The following is a 20,035-nucleotide window of genomic DNA, read 5'->3' as shown; positions in this document are numbered from 1 at the left end:
AGTATGGACTTGCACTCACCAGGTAAAATGTTTGTAATCAAGCAGGGAAAAAAGAGCTGCCATTCGAATGCCTGAATTTTATTTTTAATAACATTAATTCGTTCGGGAAACTTATACAAATAAATAACATGACAAGTTATTAATTGCGTATAGACTGGTTAAATAACTTACCATAGCTTGAAGAATTATTTAGTTTGCGTCGTTTACAACTTCCTTGATTTAAATTATTGGTAGGCAATAAATCAATGGGGTCCTTGGGACTTCGTCTTAGAAAGCACACTCGGGTCCGGGCTCCACATTTAACCCGTTCACTGCCTTAAGCCCGACATAAAAAATAATTTTACATGAGATGGCTGCCATTGACATTAGTGGACGTCACATTCAATTTGACGAGAAAGCTAGGAATTCCCAGTCAAAATGGATTGGACATTAAAATACTTATTTTCCTCGACAATTCTTCTTGATAATAAACGTTGATGTTTTTTAATTATTATTTTACCCTATTGAGTGATAAGTGCTTCAATAATATTCTGTTGACTACTTATTTATTGATTATGTATTATTTGTTTATTGTTTATAGGTCCACTTCCCTACATATGTTCTGTTCACTACTTATTTGTTTACTATTTATTGCTACTATTTGTTTATGTTATTTGTGTACAGCTTTAAATCTTATTATACTTGTGTAATGACAATAAAAGCATTCAATTCAAAACGTGGTGAGTTTTTATTTATTAATCACCATCTATTAAATCCTGAGGTCTTTCCTAAAAAAATATAATGATTCAAATGATCGGTGATGGAAATTATTTTCTCCAAGCGCCAGGATGCACAAGACAATTCGGCAACATTTTATTATTAATCAAAGGGGAACATAGACCATTGAGAATTGAAATATGTAAAACCAGTCAAAAATATTACCTTAAAAATCATACCCATTTCCGACAACCTTTTAGCTGCTTACAGAAATGCTTCCCTGTCAGCTTTCCATTGCATCCAAAATGTCTTTAACATTTGAACTGGGTTTTATACTTGAATGTCCAGCAGTTTCTTCCAGCAGGGAAAGATCCAACTCAGGCAAAGGGACCCTCCAGTACTGGAAAGAGTTGTATGTGCAGTCTTCAAAATCTGTGTCCGTCTGAAAATAATTAATAAAATCACATGAAATACACATTCAACCATAGAGTAAAAATTGAGGATGTCTACTAGCATTCCAATTGTTTCTTTTAAATAAACTGAAGTGGGATGTTGGGAGATAAACAATAAAAAGTAGAAACGCTACCACCTAGTGACCAGAAGGAGAAACGCATGCTCTCCATCAGCAGCAAATATTAGCTTGTGCGCATTTGGTTGAGTTATCAGATAATATACCTTTTTATTGTCAGTTTCCAATCCCACTGGATCTTCTCGACGTCGTTTTCTGGATGTTGTTGTGTTATATTCGCGAGAATTTCCATACGTCAGTGCATGTGACGCACAATCCCCGCGCGGCTCGGGTTTTGTCGTCTCGCGATAAATAGGAATTTCATTTTGCGGCATATCTGTAAATTCAACGCTACGTCGCCTTTTCATGCAATTTTCACTCAACAACGCCGGTGTGCACGAAGGACTCACGTCCACGTTAGCAGCCATTTTCTCGGGATGCAAGTCGACAACACGGCAACCCGGCCGTAATTTTCTCTTAGAGGGTGACTGGGAAAATAAAATGCCGTCAGCGTGTCTCTTCGCCATGAGAGGGAAAAGTGCCAATTTGTGCGGAAAATGCGTAAAAACTGACAATAGCTTCACATTGACGAGAGGGATTTCTTTCCGGATGTCGTTTGTATCCGCGCTGCTGAAGTTAACCAATCGTTGAACAGCACTGTGCAAAAAGCCCCTCCCAAAAATACCGTTTCTTCTTCTTTACTTATAAGCGATAACCTGAGTTCAATGCACACTGCCACCTAGCGTACAAAAGCGTTAAGACACCACATTGGACGTGTACGTGCATAGATATTTTGACAAGTTATATCATGAAATTTAGTTTTACGGCATTCTACCTCAAAATAAATTCGTCTATAAAAATAAAAACTGAAAGGTCAAACAACATAAAAATATTAGAAAACACACATTTACACAGTCGTAAATAATTAACAAATTAAACAAACATTGCATATATCAGCTAACATTTGAACAAGTGAGAAACCGTTTAGCTGTACTCAACATGTCCCTGAGAAAGGGAATGTGAAGCTATCTTTAAGCAAAAAAAATGCATTAGCCCTAATGAAATGTTATTAAAATACATATATGAACTACAAAAAAATGCATATTACTGACCCTTAATTGTTATAAAAAAATGTTTTGCTTTATTCAAGTACAAAATGCAAAAACATTCCTGCATTTTAAATGTATGAAATGCTCATTCATGCATTATTGTCCATAGTGGCTGGTCTCGTTTGGGTCAACTGGAGATCAACTGGAGGCAATCCCATAATCGAGTTTTGTCCTGGGCATTTTTTAAACAAAATGAAAAAAAAAATTAAGACACATTGTTATAACAACGAAGGCCAATTTCGAATCTTTCATTAATGTTTTGGGAATGTAAACATGGCCATGAATTTGAACCCTGATTTATAAGTGCACTAAAAATGGCATTTCAAGAGTGGTGTTTTTTTGTTGTTGTTATATTCACTGTATTTTCTGCCAATTTATTAGAAATTACCCCCCAAAAATGTTGAAATTCGTAGGGAGTGACACACATGATTGGTTGTTTTTTTTGTGATTCCTTCTTACCCGGTTACAGTCATGTAGAACATCAAATAAATCTTAGAAACTTCTATTTTTAATTGACGTTCGATGTCTCCTTCCTCCTGAGTTGGTTAAATTGTTGGTAGTAACAGGAGGTAAAAAAAATATAGCAGCATTCTTTGTTTTTTGTTTTTTTTACCTCTTTCCATTCTTTCTTGCTGAATGTTGCTGTCTTTGTTATTAAAAAAAAACACACACAAAAAACAAAAGTAATCCACTCATGGAGTGTCGTCCCGTCGTGGCGATTTGGCAGCTGGCGGTGAACTTTGTTGGTCCTTTTTTTCTTGAAAGTTCGAGTACGAGTTTTCAGGTTTCCGTGCTACGAAAAGGACGCAGTCGTAAACACATCGTAACATGGAACGCTCGTTTTCTGTGTACGTCGTATGAAGAGATTCGTTTTCCACCTGTAGGACAGCAGGCGTTATTGCAGTTCAGAAAATTATGTTTCAATCATTCAAATAAAATAAGAAAATGATGAAATAAAAAGCATAAATGAATAAAATGATTGAGTTTACCACAAAGTGAAAGCCTATTTTAACCATAGCTGCTCTGATGTCTTCGTAACTGAGTTCAACTGAGAACTCATTGGCCATGTTTTCAAAATGGTACAGCAGCGGACCTAGGGGGTAAGAAGGGGTTAACTTTTTACAAAATGTAAAAATTGACCTCCCTTTTATAAGAAATACCCCCCAAAAAATAAAAAATGGCAAAAACATTGTATAATCTCATCAAATATAGCTGTATACAGTCATACCTCTACTTACAAATGCCTCTAGGTACGAAATATTCAGGTTACAACATTTTTATATGCAAATGAATAACTCGACATATGAAAAAGATCCAAATTACGAAATACCTCAAAATTTTATTTTGAAAATATGCATTGAATGCACTGATTCTCACTTTCGAACCTCACTACTCTCTACTGGGCTCTCATTGGTTGTCTCACAACAATCACTATACATATTTCAAGATTCTCTCTTCCATACCTGTCCACTTTGGCTAATAAACACGAGTATTACATCTCCCATTGTAACTATTTCATGCATGTTATTCATTTTAAGACATTAATAAATCATTTTTTTATAATTTTCCCTCATTTTTGTGTGTTTTAACATCTTTTACACAAAATTAGGACACTATGACCAATTTTACACAGTTTAGTTGGCAATTGTATGAGGACCATGGAACCAATTAAAGAATTTACATATAGAGTACTGCTCTACTTACAAAATCTAACTGCATTTTTGTGATGGGGACTCACCCAGATTGACCCACACCCCTCCAGGTTTAAGAATCTTCCAGATTGTCTCCACGTACTGTATGACGTTATGAGCCGTGTCAATGAAGAAACAAGTAGCCACACAGTCCCAAGAATCTAAAAGAACATGTTGATTATTAAGTATAAATTGGACAATCAAATATCAAAATGGCCAAATCTGGCCCGCCACATCATTTTGTGTGGCCCAAGAAAGTAAACCATGAGTGCCGACTTTCTGTTTTAGTATAAAATTAAAATGAAGAGTATAGATGTATATTACATTTCCTGATTTTCCCCCTTTTAAATCAATAATTGTCATTTTTTAATCCATTTTTTCAGTGTTTTTAGTTCAAAAATCATTTTGTAAAATTGAAAAATATATTAAAAAAGTGTTTCAAGTGTTAAAAAAACAACACTGCATCCAATAAAATGGGAGGATCTCCCTTACCTGCATCTGAGTAAACTTCAAGGAAATCCCCCGCTACCATAGAAAAGTCTGTATCTTCTGGTAAACTCTGAGGATTGACGTCCGGAAATCGAACCGGCCGCGTCTGATCGGCCGACTTCTTATTGTTACTGAATTGGTGAATCCAGGGGTACAGTGTCAGACAGTTGACTTTTTCGCACCTGAATTAAAAGAAAAAAAAATGAGATGGATACCTGGTCCAATAGAAAGTGTATGTCTGTGTAAAAATTGTACCTATTAAGAACAAAATTTGAAGAGAATAACATGAAGAAGCTCCATTCGTTGCCCTGGCAAATATAACCAAGACGAGCAATTTCCCAGGCGAGACGTCCGAGTCCCGCACCCGGAACCAGCACGCTGACCTTGGACACATCACTGACACAATGAAAAGCACATACCACATGGAAAACACTTTACAAGTATTACAAGACCGCCATATTGACAAAAAATTAAAACATGAACTAATAACATGTCAGTATGTCAACACACATTTAGCTTGAGTCATTTTTTTAGCATAAACCGAGAAAAAAAATGTAGAGATCGACCGATGTGGGTTTTTTAGAGCCGATATTGATTATTAGTAAGTAGAATTTTTTTGCTGTAAGAGTGTACATTTTTTTCCCCAAAAAATGATAATGCAAGCAATTGGAATTTTGGTGCTCTGACTTTTGGTCGCCGGTCTTTTGGTCACGGGTCTTTTGGTCGCGGGTCTTTTGGTCGCGGGTCTTTTGGCCGCCGGTCTTTTGGCCGCCGGGTCTTTTGGCCGCTGGTCTTTTGGCCGCCGGTCTTTTGGCCGCCGGTCTTTTGGCCGCCGGTCTCTTGGCCGCCGGTCTCTTGGCCGCCGGTCTTTTGGCCGCCGGTCTTTTGGCCGCTGGTCTTTTGGTCGCCGGTCTTTTGGTCGCCGGTCAAAGGGTGACAGAGAGTTTACTGTTGAAACCAGCTCTCAAAATTATGTTAATGAGAGAGAGTTTCATATCTAAGTACTGTTTAATATCTAAGTACTGTTTAATATCTAAGTACTGTTTAATATCTAACTACTGTAAAATATCTAAGTACTGTTTAATATCTAAGTACTGTTGAAAACAGTAGACATTTACATATTAATTATCTCTCTCATGAATATAATTTTGAGAGCAGGTTTCATAATTATTCCCGTTTAAAGTTGTTTTTTTCATATCGCCCGGTTGTATTTTTGGCCAATTTAGGCATATGTTAAAATTGCCAAATATCGACGCCAAAACCAATTATCGGTTGATCTCTAAAAATACATTTGTGAAATATTCTTAAGTGCAAGTGTGCTTCCTACTATTGGTCACTAGGGAAGTGCCTTTGGATCTCCCGGATGATTGGTTGGTAGCATGTGTCCCGCTCGCCCTGACCTGCCTCGCTCCAATCTCTGACAAACTGCTTAATGGTGGACTTGAGCTTGTCCATGTCGAATGTTGAGGATGTGCGTGGCTTCCTGATATCCTGCTGCATAACAAATAAAAAAATAAATCAATTAATTATGCATATCATGCTGAGAGGATTTATGCATCTGAAATATGACATTTGACTGATATCAAGCATCTATTTCCCTCTTTTGCTTAATTTTTTGTATGTTGTAGAAACTATTTCCCATTCAAATATAGCAAAATTAGCTTTTTGATATATTTATATATTTATTATGAATATTTTTTCTAGACATGAATTTTTTTTCACTCACCCGTGTTATGAATTATTTGCTATAAAATAACTTTAAGGTTTGTATCATATTCAAAATGTTTTATGCTTGCAGACTAAAGAATTATAGCCACTAATTTGATCACTGTTGCTAGGCAGTTTTCACAACAATATGTGAAAAACAGCAGGTAACTTTGGGTGTTTTTTGTATAATAAATTTAGCTTTGTTTTGGCAATTGTAAAACTTTTACTAATTTCATAATTCCTTGTCTGTCAACGAAATGTATTTTTATACCTCAACAAATATTTAGGTTAACGCCCACTAAAATCATGTAAATATTAGGAGTCCGATAACACAAGGGTGCATTTTCCCAAATAAACCCTTGAAAAGTGACCACTGAAGCAGATCTGTATCTTGTCTGCATTGGTCCAAAAAAAATCTTTTATGCCATTAAGAATCAGCATTTCGATATATATCGCCACACCCCTAATTAGCATACGGTACAAGAATTTAGAGAGTAGAAGTAAACAGAGAATCTATGTACACATAGCGTATCAGTAGGTACTCACCCTCTCTCCAAATTCAATGTTTTCAAACATATGAACGCTGTGCTCGACGATAGCTTGAAGGACTTGATGGTTGTGGTCTGTGCATTGCCGGATTCGAACCAAGTTGGGCAGTACAGAAGGAAGAAGATTCTGGTGGCGAATCGGTAGACTACGAAATTGTCGCTCAGCTCGATTCACATACTCTTGGACATAACTCCTAAACAAAACATGTGAAAATGTTAATAAACTATTGTGATTTCATACTTTTGGACACGTCAAAAGGCGTCCGTTTGACATCACGCAATTGTATAAAATGCTAAAACGTTACCCTTCTCCTAAAGGTAAATGCAAGTATATTGGAGAAAGTGAATGAAGAATAGCAAGAGCAGTCAGTTGCCAGTTTTTGTGAATATTTTATTATTTTAAAACTAGTACAACACCTGTAAAATCTAAAGGCGTCGACGATTCTCCAAAAGTGTTGTCTTTCGAGCTTGGCTTCTTCCTCGGGAGTGAATGTTTTTCGTTCCTTGAAAACATATTCTCCAGTTAGCGGATCTGCCATAGTTCTTTCCGCCATGTTTTGCTCAAATTCTTCTTCATTTGATTGGTTTGCACGTCATAGGCCAGAGATTTGGTACTGCCCTCTAGCGCCCATTATTGAAACTGCAACTGAAAATGCCGAGCACAATAAACAATTTTATGATAGATGAACATTTTTTTTATAGTTTGTATACCGTCATGTACAATGTTGGCACCCCCAGAAACAAATTTAAACAAAAAATGACTAATTCAATATTAATTTTGAAGCGATTAAGCCATTTTCAAAGTCGCAAATTAGTCCTAAATTAATTATGAATAAATAACTCACTTTTGAAATGGAAGATTCCCACATAACAATCCCACTTTTGACAACATTTTGACTCAATTGCTAAAAAAAATTCTGTTACCAGTATTTGCTTTAATATTAATTAATTTAAGGGAAGCCATATTGATTTAAACAGCTCTAAATGTTTCCAGTGACTGCAAACAAACAGCTTTTATTTAACAAAGAACGCAATCGCAAAGAACAGAAGCACTACATTTGGACGTTACATCATTACCCATTCAGACATTGGTTCTTATTTGTTTGGATTAATGATCTTGCCCATGAATAGAATGTCATCCGTGTTATTTTCGGTGAGAAACAACATGAACGGACGATTGAACTTCAGCACCGGCGTGTGTTGGAAGGACATCAGGGTGAGGCCGAGACCCGTGGCGGCCGCTGCCGTGGCTCCGACCTCGTCAACGTCCAACGCGGCTTGATGCACGACCTTCAAAATAAAAGAGGAGCCGTAAAATGACCTGTGACCTGAGAAACAAAACTTAAACGTGTTCATGCTTACGCTAGAGACCAACAGATTCTTGGTCTCGGAAATCCCGCTCAAATCGGCTCTGGGGTCAAACATGTCGACCATTCCCATTTCCATCAGAAACTTCTCCAGGGGGTAGTTGGTCTTGATGGAGATTTTGGGAATATATACGTCGTATTTCCTGAGAGAAGATAATATAGTGATTAGAATGATCGATTACACAATGGTAAGGGGTAGGGAATATGTGGCTCAGGAGCCATATGTGCCTCTTTTGATGGGTGGTAATGACTCAGGAGCCATAAGTGGCTCTTTTGATGGGTGCATATGTCTCAGGAGCCATATGAGCCTATTTTGATGGGTGGTAATGACTCAGGAGCCATAAGTGGCTCTTTTGGTGGGTACATATGGCTCAGGAGCCATATGAGCCTATTTTGATGGGTGGTAATGACTCAGGAGCCATATGTGGATCTTTTGATGAGTGCATATGGCTCAAGAGCCATAGGTGGCTCTTTTGCTGGGTCCATATGGCTCAGTAGCTGTATGTGGTTCTTTTGATGGGTGCATATGGCTCAGGAGCCATATGTGGTTCTTTTGATGGGTGCATATGACTCAGGAGCCATGGGTGGCTCTTTTGATGGGTCCATATGGCTCAGGAGCCATATGTGGCTCTTTTAATGGGTGCATATGGCTCCCCGCTAACCGGTGAGCTGAATATGGAAACCACGGGTACCAGAACTGATTCCTGAGTTTTTTTTAGACTTAAAAAAAAGAGAATGAACCTGGTTTTCATCCATTTTGTCCATTTGGTGATATGTTGTGGACAAATTTCCTTTTCAAGCTCCGCCATGTTATCGGGTAACAGCAAGAGCATGGAATACGAGCTGTTGAAGGGAAGGCGCAGGATTGTGGTGTTGATGGCCAGATCGTGATACACTTGAAAACGATCCTCTTTGTTCATCATCTGGACGGGAACCTGAGAGAGAAAAAAAAACATTTCAAAATAAAATGCAGACTGGTCGCATTCTTATTCTAACTTGAACCGGTCACTCCGAACCTTGGTCTTCTCGTCAACGTTGAAGATGTCCTCGTTTGTGAGCTTGGCATCAAAATGATTCTCCCACTTTCCTGCACAGATTACGGTAATGCCTTGATATACGAGCGTCTCGACATACGAAGAATTTGAGATACGAGAAAAAAATTGCCCGGAGATACGAGGCGAGCTGTTGGTCGCTATTATCTGTCTCAAGCTGTTAAAGTATTTAGTTATTTGATATGGGAAAAATTGATTTGATATACGAGCGCGGGTCCCGGAATGCATTGAGCTCGTATCTCAAGCTATTACTGTATTGAGTTATTTTCTGAGGGGAAAAATTGATTTGACGAGTGATTTGACATACGAGCTCGAGTCCCAGAACGCATTAAGCTTGCATCTTAAGGTATTACTGTATTTAGTATTTATTTTATATTGGAAAATTGATTTGAGATACGTGTAAATTGACATACAAGCGTGGGTCCTGGAACCCATTAAGCTCATATCTCAAGGTATTTGTGTATTCAGTAGTTATTTTTTATGGCAAAAAAATGATTTGACATACGAGTGATTTGACATACGAATGATTTGACACAAGTGATTTGACACACGAGTGATTTGACACACGAGTGATTTGACACACGAGTGATTTGACACACGAGTGATTTGACACACGAGTGATTTGACACACGAGTGATTTGACATACGAGTGATTTGACATATGAGCTCAGGTCCCGGAACACATTGAGCTCGTATCTCAAGGTATTAGTGTATTCAGTTGTTATTTTATATGGGAAAAAATGATTTGATATAAGAGTGATTTGACATACGAGCTCGGGTCCCGGAACACATTGAGCTCATATCTCAAGGTATTAGTGTATTCAGTTGTTATTTTATTTGGGTGAAAATTATTTGATATACGAGTGCATTGACATACAAGCTCATGTCCCGAAACACATTAAACCCGTATCTCAAGGTATTAGAGTAGTTATTTTGGGGTAAAAATAAAATGTTTTGAATCCCGAGAAGAAACTCGTACCTTTGAAGTAGATGTGGCTGACGAGATACATAATGGTGCTGGGATCCAACTCGTCTACCAACTTATCGATCTTGCCGTGGGTTTTATCCGACACGTACTTGTTGATGGCCTCGGCACTTTCCTTGGACTGGAAGAAGTCCAGATTGGACACGTCGGTCAGGTAGAATTCCTTCAAGCTCTTCATGAAGTTGCCGTCGGGCTGAAACTTGTCATCCAGGAACACCGCCGTCCCCTCCTGGACGTCCGAGGAATTGCCTCGTCTTCGGAGGAGCGCCTCGAAAGCCTCGTTGACTGCATTCTGGCTAATTTGGGAGCCGTTGAAGCCCAAGCCGGCAAAGAGCTGTCGGTGGGTTTCTCCTCGGGCTCCCACCGACAAAGCGGCCAAAGCCAGGGAAACGCTACTCGGGGAGTAGAAGATGTTTTTGGCAACGTTGCTGGGGTCGGCTGCTAATTTCCTGTAAAGGTGGAAGGCAAATTCTTTGTTTCCCGAGGTCACCTGCGAGGGGGCGTCATCGGCGTGGTGATGGTGGTGGTGGTGGTCGACCTGGTGTTGACCTCTTCCCAGGCAAACCAACGCCGACAATATCCATACGCCCACGGCTGCGTGCATCATCCCAAACTAGGAGCAAAAAGTTCCAAAGTTCCAAATGTTGATGTTTGGATTTGAGCAAAAAATCATTGGGAAGGGTCAAAGTTTACTGGATGCATTGAGGAAAATCAACCTGGTGTTATTTAGAGTCTTAAAAGGACACACTAAAACATTTAAAATGACAATAATATAGTAACTTTTTTTTTTTACCCAGGAAAAGATTTATAGGCATACTATATATTAGTATTGCATTATAATGGATTGTATTTTGTGTGGATACCATGGAAACCTGATGCCTAATATCTATACTATTTATAATTTGTCATTAATATGGCAAATTGTGATGTCCAATCAGGATTAGGCTGTCAATCATTTTTAAAGTCTAATTGACCAAATATGGGATGAAATAAAATTCTAATCTAATCTAATTAAAGGTCATAATTTGAGATTAATACGGATGTTTTTTTTCATTGATGGCAAAATATGAAAATATTGAGAGTTATATTGCCATTTTTAAGCAAGACCATAAAATATTGTGTGGGAACAGTTATTAAAAATGAAGATGTCAATGGTATAGATATTTTAAAAATACTATTTGGTTGTATTTGTTTAATTTTTTATGTTCAAAACATCATTTAAAACAGTAGTGAAGTATATTGAATTGAATTGATGTTAGTGGTAAAGCTAATTAGCAAAATGCATTCAAAAACCATATAGCTTTTTTTCAAAGTTCAAGCTTTTATCCTAAGAGGAAAAAATATACTCTGTAAAAGTGTTGAGGGGTCAAGATTGAGTTCTAAATTAACTTACCAAGGTTTGAGTTGTTCCTCAGTCAAATGAAGAACAAAATGGACACTGAGGACCATCCTATTTATATTGATCAAGTGAGTGCAATGACTCCACTCTCTCTGGTCTCCTCCCATTGGACCAAAAACCGGTGAAAACCAAACATTATAGAAAAACCTTCACCCGCACTTTGTTTGTACACATTAAGGCCAACAGAATAACCGTATAAACTGACAAAAATAAATAAAAATTCTTGTCGTACCTTTATTTCGATGCTGTAGAAAGTTGCATAGCGCCAAAAAGCCATCTTAATTTCTATCCAAGCATTGAGCAGTGAACTTTGGATTGGTGTACTTTTCTGTGTGTTTAGCCTCCGTGTCATGAGTAATGTTTGCTGCCCAACTATGACAACACAGAAGATTGCAAAGTGCAGTTGAAGAACGAAGCCATGTACATAAACATGCCATTTTCTGGCTTTTTTTGTTGTTTTTTAACAATTGATGTGGCGACCCATGATCGGATTTGGAACATCCAAAAGTGTACATACCTATTTTGATATGTTATTTATTTTTTCGTCACTTATGGGTGCCAAAAAGTTGCTTATCCAGACGTATAAGTTGTCTGAGGAAACCTCGGTTGGGATAGACTCCCCTGTTTTTCTTCACGGCGCATATGGCCTCCACCAGGGTGAGCTTCTGCTTCAGCATCAAGTACGCCAGAACCAGGGTGGCGGAACGGCTAACTCCCACCTGGCAATGCACCAGTACTCGACCTGAAGTAAGTCATACAACAGAAAACAAAATAAAATAAATCACAATTTTCTCTGACCGGCTCATTCCAAACGGCTCATTCCAACAGACTCATTCTCACCCAGACTCATTCTCACCCAGACTCATTCTCACCCAGACTCATTCTCACCCAGACTCATTCTCACCCAGACTCATTCTCACCCAGACTCATTCTCACCCAGACTCATTCTCACCCAGACTCATTCTCACCCAGACTCATTCTCACCCAGACTCATTCTCACCCAGACTCATTCTCACCCAGACTCATTCTCACCCAGACTCATTCTCACCCAGACTCATTCTCACCCAGACTCATTCTCACCCAGACTCATTCTCACCCAGACTCATTCTCACCCAGACTCATTCTCACCCAGACTCATTCTCACCCAGACTCATTCTCACCCAGACTCATTCTCACCCAGACTCATTCTCACCCAGACTCATTCTCACCCAGACTCATTCTCACCCAGACTCATTCTCACCCAGACTCATTCTCACCCAGACTCATCCCAACAGACTCATCCCCAACAGACTCATCCCCAACAGACTCATACCCAACAGACTCATACCCAACAGACTCATACCCAACAGACTCATACCCAACAGACTCATACCCAACAGACTCATACCCAACAGACTCATACCCAACAGACTCATCCCCAACAGACTCATCCCCAACCGACTCATTCCAACAGACTCATCCCCAACCGACTCATTCCAACCGACTCATTTTTTTCCCTCACCTCCTCTGCGAAGAGCAGTGTGAATAAAATCCGCCGCTGCCTGGAAGTTGACGCTCATGTCGAAATGACAAGCGTCGTCGGCCTCGATACCCAAGTAGCGGATCATCATTCTCTGGTAGAAGTCGGGACATCCATCACGCTTTCTGTGAGATGCATTCACAATATGAGTAATTCCATGTCGGTCCAAGTCTTTCCTGTTCTGCGCACTGTGACTATTGAAAAACAAAGCATCATTTGTCAGATTCCCAAACAGAGAAATGCAACAATTACCGATAACTTACCGATCGCCGATGTAGAGTTTAGGCCAGACTTCATCTGCGTGGCTGATAATGGTGTTACCGGTCCGCAAAAGTCTTTCCAACTCAACCACTGCTAAAGCGGGTGAGCTGAAGTCGATTTCCACCTTCCTGGGAGGAGGTCTATCATTCCAGGCTGCGGGAAGTTGGGAAAAAGATGACATGACTTTCTACTACCGCTTTCAAAATGGCGAGGCAGGGAGTTGTATCAATTTCATCCCCCCAACACATGAGCTTCCACAACAGTATTTTTGCATTAAAATAGCGACCTATTTAAAGAGCAGAAAGCTTGCAATGCATGCTGGACGTTCCAAAAAGACAGCGGTAGAACTTTTCTCTTCCCTAGAACAGAAACAATAGCATTTTAATTGCACATCACATTTAAAAAAATCCTTAATTAATACCTAAAATATCTTCAGTGTAGTTAGATCACAACTAAAAATGACACTTTTCACCAGTTAAAAAATAAATTCCTTTTATTATTTCTGAGAAATTTCTGACAACAGAGGTATTTTCATCTTTTTTTCAAACTGTTATTCAGCCAAATATTTCCATCTTTTGTTTAAAACATGCAATAGATTTGACATGAAACAGCACAAGGAAATGAATACTTCGGACATGATTTTTTTTCCATGCGTTGCTTTCTTTTTTTTCCATTTTTTCTTTAAATACAGTATTTTAAACACCTGTTAAAAATATGGCACTAAATAATAGTCCAACTGTGTGTTTTCAGGGGAAGCATAGCTATGTTAAGCTAAGTTGGACTCATTTATAGGACATTTAGAAGTAAAATAATGGCTAGAAAAATGACTTGAGTGCTGTAATCAACATAATTGATAACAAATTCCTTGAAATCATCATAATTTGACCATATTTTTTATCATGGGGATGAAGTTTTAACAATAAAGTCATCAAAATATGTTGAAAATCACAGCAGAAAACAAAATTGACCATTAATTTTAGGCCTTTTTTCCCACCATTCGTGGTCCAGTGAAGTTGTAAAAGTGTGCATGCAAAAACTGAGGAATACACACATAAGTACACAAGTCCAACAGCCTCATTAATGGCTATCAAAGACGACATGATCATGCAACTGGACTGTGACAAACACGAATGGGCATTTAAGGCAATGTTGTTGGGGGGGGGAGGTGTTGTTTGACCATCTTTAAAAATAAAACACTTCAATATGATTAAATGTTTCAAAAAAAAAAACTAATTGGAGACAAAGTTGGAAACGCCAATGAACAACCCTCTTGAAAACTTCCTATCCCTCCCATTGGAAAGTTCCTGACCATATGTACAAAAACATGGACGCCCATCTACCATATTAACACACCTTGCACATACCGACATCCTGCGATTGGTCCCAACACGAGTCCGATGATCGGAAAAAGAGCCAACTTTTCAGAAGGCCTTCTTCTCCAGCCGATCGAGAATGGCTTGGATCCTCTGCACGGCCTCCTTTCGATAATGTCGGACATTTTCCAGTCCCCGAGTCTCCACGGAATCCAGCTCCAGCAACTCTTTGGTAAGAAGTTCCTCCAGACATCGATAACTCTTGTCCGTTTTTCTGCCCACAAACTCGTTCACGTCTTCCTGGAGAAGTAGAACCCGAGCCATGATTTGTTGAACGCGAGCTAAACTGGGGTTGTCGCTCCAGGTTTGAGGTGCGGGGGGTGCTGGAGCCGAGAATTGCGAGGGCTCGCCTTGTGATTGATTTGGATCACCCGGCCCCGCGTTGGGGTACATTTGGGGTGGTGAACTAATTTCCGCGGGTTTCCCGATGGTGCGAATTGGGGATGCCGTTGCCCTGGGTTTGGGTCCGACTTGTGGGGTGCGTTGATCCTTGAGTGACACAAAAGTAAAACTGAGCACAAATCAAATGAGCACAAAGTACAGTGTTCCCCCGCTACTTCGCGGTTCAGCTATCACGGACTCAGAGTTTTGCAGATTTTTTTGGGAAAAAAAAATACAAATATTACATTGAAACAACATATTTTACAGTTTTTTTTGTTATAACATGAATTTCATTCTCTCTACCCGTATTCTATATGGTGTACTGTATACAGGGGGATAAAAATAATAATAATAATAAATAAGAAAAAATTGGAATTAAATTCAAATTAAGCATTTTTGAAGGGGAATCCCTACTTCGCGGAAATGCACTTATCGCGGGTGGTCCCGGACCCCATTAACCGCGATAAGTGAGGGAACACTGTAGTCCGGAAATAGCAAAAAGACTGTAAAAGGTGATCCACACAGCCCAAAAGATCGTCAACTGCCCTCTACCTACCCTGTCCAGCATCTACTTGTCTAATAACATTAAAAACATTCAATTCAATGATCCTCCATTTACTTTAAAATGTAAAAAAATATGTTTAAAATGAATGATATTCAAATATAGATATCTTTCAATACCTTAGGTTGGTAAGGTGGTGGCGCTCCGGTTCCAGTCCCTGGCCAAGCTGGAGGGTGTAATGGACGTGTAGGATTTCCATACTGGTTTTGAGGGATCTGTTGACCTGGCTGCCATTGCTGCTGCGTGGGAACGTAAGTACCGTGCTGTTCCCAAACCTCTGGTGTGCGTGTGTATAGTTGGTTTGGAGGCATAGCGTGCCCACTTTCGCCGTAGTGAGGATATGGCCCTGTATGATATCCGGGAGCCTAAAAAAATGGAGATGGCACATGCAAACAATGAATTAATTTGAATGTAAAGTGTGTGTATAAATTTGACCTACCTGATATTGTTGTGTTCTTACCCCTTGGCATTGAATACCGGGATAGTGATGGTTTTGGGAGTGAGGCTGTCCAGCTGCGCCATTGTTTTGCTCCGCAGGACAGCTCGGATTCGTGTAAGAAACTGCGGCTGGTCTCTGAGGATCGGCACAGTAGAAAGGGTTGGATGGATGGAAACCACTTGTGGAATATTGAGTCTGTGCTGGGCTGTAGACTCCGTGGCCATTTGGATAAGCCCCAGAAATCACCTGCAGAAAATAGATTATGAATAGTTGGTAATTGGGGTATTCAGTAATGTAGACGTTCTACTACGGAAAAGGGTAAATTGACAGTATATACTGTCTTGGTCTTTAAATGCGCTAAATTCAAGATTCTGTAAATGTCGCTGTATGACGCTGACAGCTTGACTGTCTGGGTACATTGCTTGCTGACGCACTATATTTATATAGTGAAAAGGACAAAAGTGACTGAGACGATGCGGATTAGAGCCAAAATGGGGAAAACCAGATCGTTGTACTTTATTTTATTTTTGTGACATTTTTCCCCCATATATACATTTTTACATGCCGTACACAATTTGAATTGATAAAAAAGTATAAAATACGGGAAAAATGTAAAAGTTGCCAGGTATGTAATCAATTTCAGGGTCACTGAGTTGGAGTTCCCCATTAAATCTTAACTAGTTCTATAAACCTGTGTTGATTCTCATGATTATATATATTTGTTGGGGATGTTTTTGGCTTCAATCTAGACTAGAGGCATCCAGCAATGCAAATGTGTACATTATAGTATACCAAAAGTACCTGAGGATTATACTGTGGCTGGCCATCAGATCCAGAAGGATAAGTATTTGCATAGTGACCCGTGGAATGGGACTGAGGGTACCAGTAGTGGGATGGGTAGCCGGGATACTGTGGCGTGTCCTGGGGAATAATAACAAACAACACGGTGTAAAATCATGGAAGATAAAGTACCAGAGTGGAGACTTGGTGGTCGGGCTTGTGACATATTATCATTCATTCATCATATATGATGAAATAAACCCATAGTATACACCATTGAACAGTCAAAATGTGATTTATAAACGAAATACTGCAATTAAAAGGCGTTATAGCGACGTTGCTACAAAGTTAGCTGTGCTAGCAAGGAATCGTTAGCTGTTACATAACGTATAAGATACACCGTTAGCCGCTTAGCTAGCATGAGTAGGAGACCCTTGCAAGGTAGTATTTGAACAATGCAGTAAAATATAACAGAACAAAAATTCATTTTATACACAGATTGATTTATGTGGACTCACCATGTTCCTTTGGTAATTTCCGAGGTTATTACCCAAGTTCTGAGGCGAGTGAATTACGGTTGTCACTTCATTTGACGCCAATGTACGTGCTAAACGCACTGCATGTATTATTTAGCTGCAGGCGTTAACAGCTTTTAAAATCGTAACGCTTTAACGGTTATTGTTGCAGACAAGTGGATAGGTCTAATTAGGGAGACGGCTTGTTTAAAGAACAGGAAATGATGAATGGCTTATGGCACAGTGAGCGCACGTCAGCTTGTTTATCCATAATGGAGATAGCGAATTTGGGACAGAGCAATTACTCTGTATATTTTCCATGCGACTATTTTTCTCGTAACTGAAAGTCAAGCTGTGAATTCACAAAATTTGAAAATGAGAAGTTTTTATTGTGTTTTTAGCGGTTTGTAAAGTAATAGTGCAGTTTTCTACATTTTGTAACTCCTAAAATTGAAAAAGTAAACGAGTAAGAAGTCACTATATTTACAATCTTTGTAAAACGTCTATTTATTTTTAGTAAAATAAACACCACACGAATTAGGACAGGCTAATTTTTAAATAACATTTAAAAACGTTTTTTAAACAGCTTTTTCAGATTAGAAAAACGACATTAACTCTATATAAAGGTGATTTAGTCGATAATATCCCGCACGATATTCCAGCATCACCCGGAAGTTGAATCTAATCTTTATAAAAACGCTTCCGCTCCTTTTCCGGATGAGAAAACATTTGGAAATATTCATGGCGTGACGCTACAACATTCAAGAAGGTGGTAAACAGAATAACAAAAAAAAAGATGAACTACGTACCGGGAACGGCTAGTCTCATCGATGAGATCGACAGTAAGTGTAACTAGGGTCAACTCTTGCAGAACGACATACCGATCAAAAGTAGCCATCGCGGTTGGCGGTTTAGCGCGTCAATGTTGTTGTATAATATCCACCTATGCCTGTAATTTGTAGAAAAACATCTGGTTCTCCTCCGAGACGGTAGAACACTCATCGGATACCTCAGAAGTATTGATCAATTCGGTAAGTGGTTCTCCTTAAATGTTCTTTTGTTTAAGCCGCAGGGTGACTAACATACGACAGTATTTATTTTGGAACAAACAGTGGTAGTAGTTAATACTTGCGCACTAATAACGCAGTGTAAATCATCTAATTTATCTTCCCTTTTCTTTCAGCTAACTTAGTTTTCCATCAAACGGTGGAACGTATCCACGTGGGCAAGAAATTTGGTGATATTCCAAGAGGAATTTTCATTGTGCGTGGAGAAAATGTGGTGCTACTTGGCGAAATAGTACGTAAGCTTTTTGTTTAGGTCACTCATAAAAATCTGTCGTTTTTATTTGGGTAGTAACTATACAATTATGGTGACGTTTTGTAAACCCCTTGATGCAAAATGTAACATTTATCTAGTAAGAGACATAATTCTTGGACAACGTCAGTGGGCCGGATTATGAGGCCTAGCGGGCCAGATGTGGCCCGCGGGCCGTAGTTTGAGGCAAGGTTGAACATGATTTGAAAATCATCCCATACTGTAATTACGTTTCCCGACAGAATACACTGTAAATATATGTAAAATGCAATTTAAAGCACACATACCTTAATGTCATGTTGTTTTTTTGCAGGATGTTGACAAACCTTGCGACACAGTCCTGCAGCAGGTGTCCATTGAGGAGATTCTGGAAGAACAGCGTTTGAAGCAGCAAACTAAGCAGGAAACAGAGAAAGTCAAAATGCAGGTCCTAAAAGACAGAGGCCTCGCCATCCCCAAAGCCGATAATTTGGATGAATATTAACCCAGCCGAGCCGCTTCAGTTTGTATCATACGTGTATATTAGTTGAATTTGAAAGCATGATCTTATCAGCATATGGCAACATTACACTTTGCCTCCTTATTTTAGTGTACTGTTGAATTTAATTTCTATGAACTTCTCTCAGTTTTTCAGGTCTATGTTGGAAAAAAAATATGTTTTCTGGATCAATATCATGGAATTATTTGAAAGCGGCACTTTGTTACTCAAGTGTTTGTACTATTTGGAGATGTAACAGCCTACGATGAGACAAATGAAATGGCTGTGCTCCATTAAAATGTTATTTTTTAAGCATGACTATCGGTTGTCTTCCCATGTAAATAGAATTACTGGTTTATATGTTACTGTACCTAGTTGGGCTAGTTAGCTGATGCTAGCAGACTTGTATCATGGTCTATATGTCATTTATTTTCCAGGAATACCAATGGATTATATTCCAGGTCGAGTAAAAATATTATTTACAATACGCAGTATGAGGTTTATATTCAAAATATGTACATTTGGTGCAAAAGGGGAACTAAACTATCAAAGCAATGGTATACAGGTTTGGGATGCTATGGTGTAGGGCTAAGGTCTTCAAACCTGAAATTTGTATTACAGTAATTAAACATTTGTATCACAGTAATTAAACTTTTTTCGTATTTTAATAACGAATTAATATTCTAGTTCTCGTTTTAAAAAAAATAGTGACCAGTACACTCTCTCCACTATGATAAATGGCGGAGATTCACGACTATCAAGAAAGAATGTGCTGTCAGTATAAAGGTCGAGAATTTCAAAACACCATTTATATAACGATTTTACAATTAACAGAAGAAAATTGTTATCTCTCCAAGAG

General features: G+C 38.9%; 6 protein-coding genes across 9 annotated transcripts; 1 reads left to right on the top strand and 5 right to left on the bottom strand.

Moving 5' to 3' along the window:
- Positions 1–830: 830 nt before the first annotated feature.
- LOC144195565 (uncharacterized) lies at positions 831–1,852 on the bottom strand. Its single transcript, XM_077715288.1, has 2 exons — positions 1,372–1,852; positions 831–1,138 (listed from the first exon to the last, which is right to left on the bottom strand). The coding sequence occupies exons 1-2, from the start codon at positions 1,729–1,731 to the stop codon at positions 980–982; spliced, it is 519 nt and encodes a 172-aa protein (XP_077571414.1). The 5' UTR covers positions 1,732–1,852; the 3' UTR covers positions 831–979.
- A 466-nt stretch (positions 1,853–2,318) lies between these two features.
- Positions 2,319–7,566, bottom strand: carnmt1 (carnosine N-methyltransferase 1). 2 transcript variants are annotated; one of them, XM_077716108.1, is made up of 8 exons: positions 7,166–7,566; positions 6,747–6,942; positions 5,821–5,987; positions 4,749–4,889; positions 4,497–4,675; positions 4,052–4,165; positions 3,303–3,406; positions 2,319–3,191 (listed from the first exon to the last, which is right to left on the bottom strand). In XM_077716108.1, exons 1-8 carry the CDS (start codon positions 7,300–7,302, stop codon positions 3,006–3,008), a joined length of 1,224 nt encoding a protein of 407 aa, XP_077572234.1. In that variant the 5' UTR covers positions 7,303–7,566; the 3' UTR covers positions 2,319–3,005. The 2 variants fall into 2 exon arrangements, with proteins under 2 accessions (XP_077572234.1, XP_077572235.1); XM_077716109.1 differs by having other exon boundaries at positions 5,821–5,984.
- Positions 7,567–7,746: 180 nt separating this feature from the next.
- Positions 7,747–11,912, bottom strand: LOC144196110 (alpha-1-antitrypsin homolog). 2 transcript variants are annotated; one of them, XM_077716102.1, is made up of 6 exons: positions 11,784–11,912; positions 10,147–10,765; positions 9,132–9,202; positions 8,857–9,050; positions 8,111–8,258; positions 7,747–8,038 (listed from the first exon to the last, which is right to left on the bottom strand). In XM_077716102.1, the coding sequence occupies exons 1-6, from the start codon at positions 11,901–11,903 to the stop codon at positions 7,844–7,846; spliced, it is 1,347 nt and encodes a 448-aa protein (XP_077572228.1). In that variant the 5' UTR covers positions 11,904–11,912; the 3' UTR covers positions 7,747–7,843. The 2 variants fall into 2 exon arrangements, with proteins under 2 accessions (XP_077572228.1, XP_077572229.1); XM_077716103.1 differs by lacking the exon at positions 11,784–11,912 and adding an exon at positions 11,546–11,703.
- Positions 11,913–12,096: 184 nt separating this feature from the next.
- LOC144195706 (dual specificity protein phosphatase 26-like) lies at positions 12,097–14,701 on the bottom strand. Its single transcript, XM_077715520.1, has 5 exons — positions 14,696–14,701; positions 14,383–14,446; positions 13,334–13,484; positions 13,053–13,195; positions 12,097–12,293 (listed from the first exon to the last, which is right to left on the bottom strand). The coding sequence occupies exons 1-5, from the start codon at positions 14,699–14,701 to the stop codon at positions 12,097–12,099; spliced, it is 561 nt and encodes a 186-aa protein (XP_077571646.1).
- bag4 (BCL2 associated athanogene 4) lies at positions 13,807–17,655 on the bottom strand. Of its 2 annotated transcripts, none has more exons than XM_077716105.1 (5): positions 17,385–17,655; positions 16,888–17,007; positions 16,108–16,332; positions 15,767–16,012; positions 13,807–15,193 (listed from the first exon to the last, which is right to left on the bottom strand). In XM_077716105.1, exons 1-5 carry the CDS (start codon positions 17,385–17,387, stop codon positions 14,753–14,755), a joined length of 1,035 nt encoding a protein of 344 aa, XP_077572231.1. In that variant the 5' UTR covers positions 17,388–17,655; the 3' UTR covers positions 13,807–14,752. The 2 variants fall into 2 exon arrangements, with proteins under 2 accessions (XP_077572231.1, XP_077572230.1); XM_077716104.1 differs by having other exon boundaries at positions 16,087–16,332; positions 17,385–17,654.
- A 401-nt stretch (positions 17,656–18,056) lies between these two features.
- On the top strand, positions 18,057–19,494 carry lsm1 (LSM1, U6 small nuclear RNA associated). The gene is made up of 4 exons (XM_077716106.1): positions 18,057–18,223; positions 18,344–18,412; positions 18,565–18,680; positions 19,012–19,494. Exons 1-4 carry the CDS (start codon positions 18,178–18,180, stop codon positions 19,180–19,182), a joined length of 402 nt encoding a protein of 133 aa, XP_077572232.1. The 5' UTR covers positions 18,057–18,177; the 3' UTR covers positions 19,183–19,494.
- Positions 19,495–20,035: the final 541 nt, after the last annotated feature.

Source organism: Stigmatopora nigra, chromosome 4, assembly GCF_051989575.1.
Source record: "Stigmatopora nigra isolate UIUO_SnigA chromosome 4, RoL_Snig_1.1, whole genome shotgun sequence".
In the NCBI taxonomy this organism is placed as follows: domain Eukaryota; kingdom Metazoa; phylum Chordata; class Actinopteri; order Syngnathiformes; family Syngnathidae; genus Stigmatopora; species Stigmatopora nigra.
This window is presented reverse-complemented; position numbering and strand designations above follow the sequence as displayed.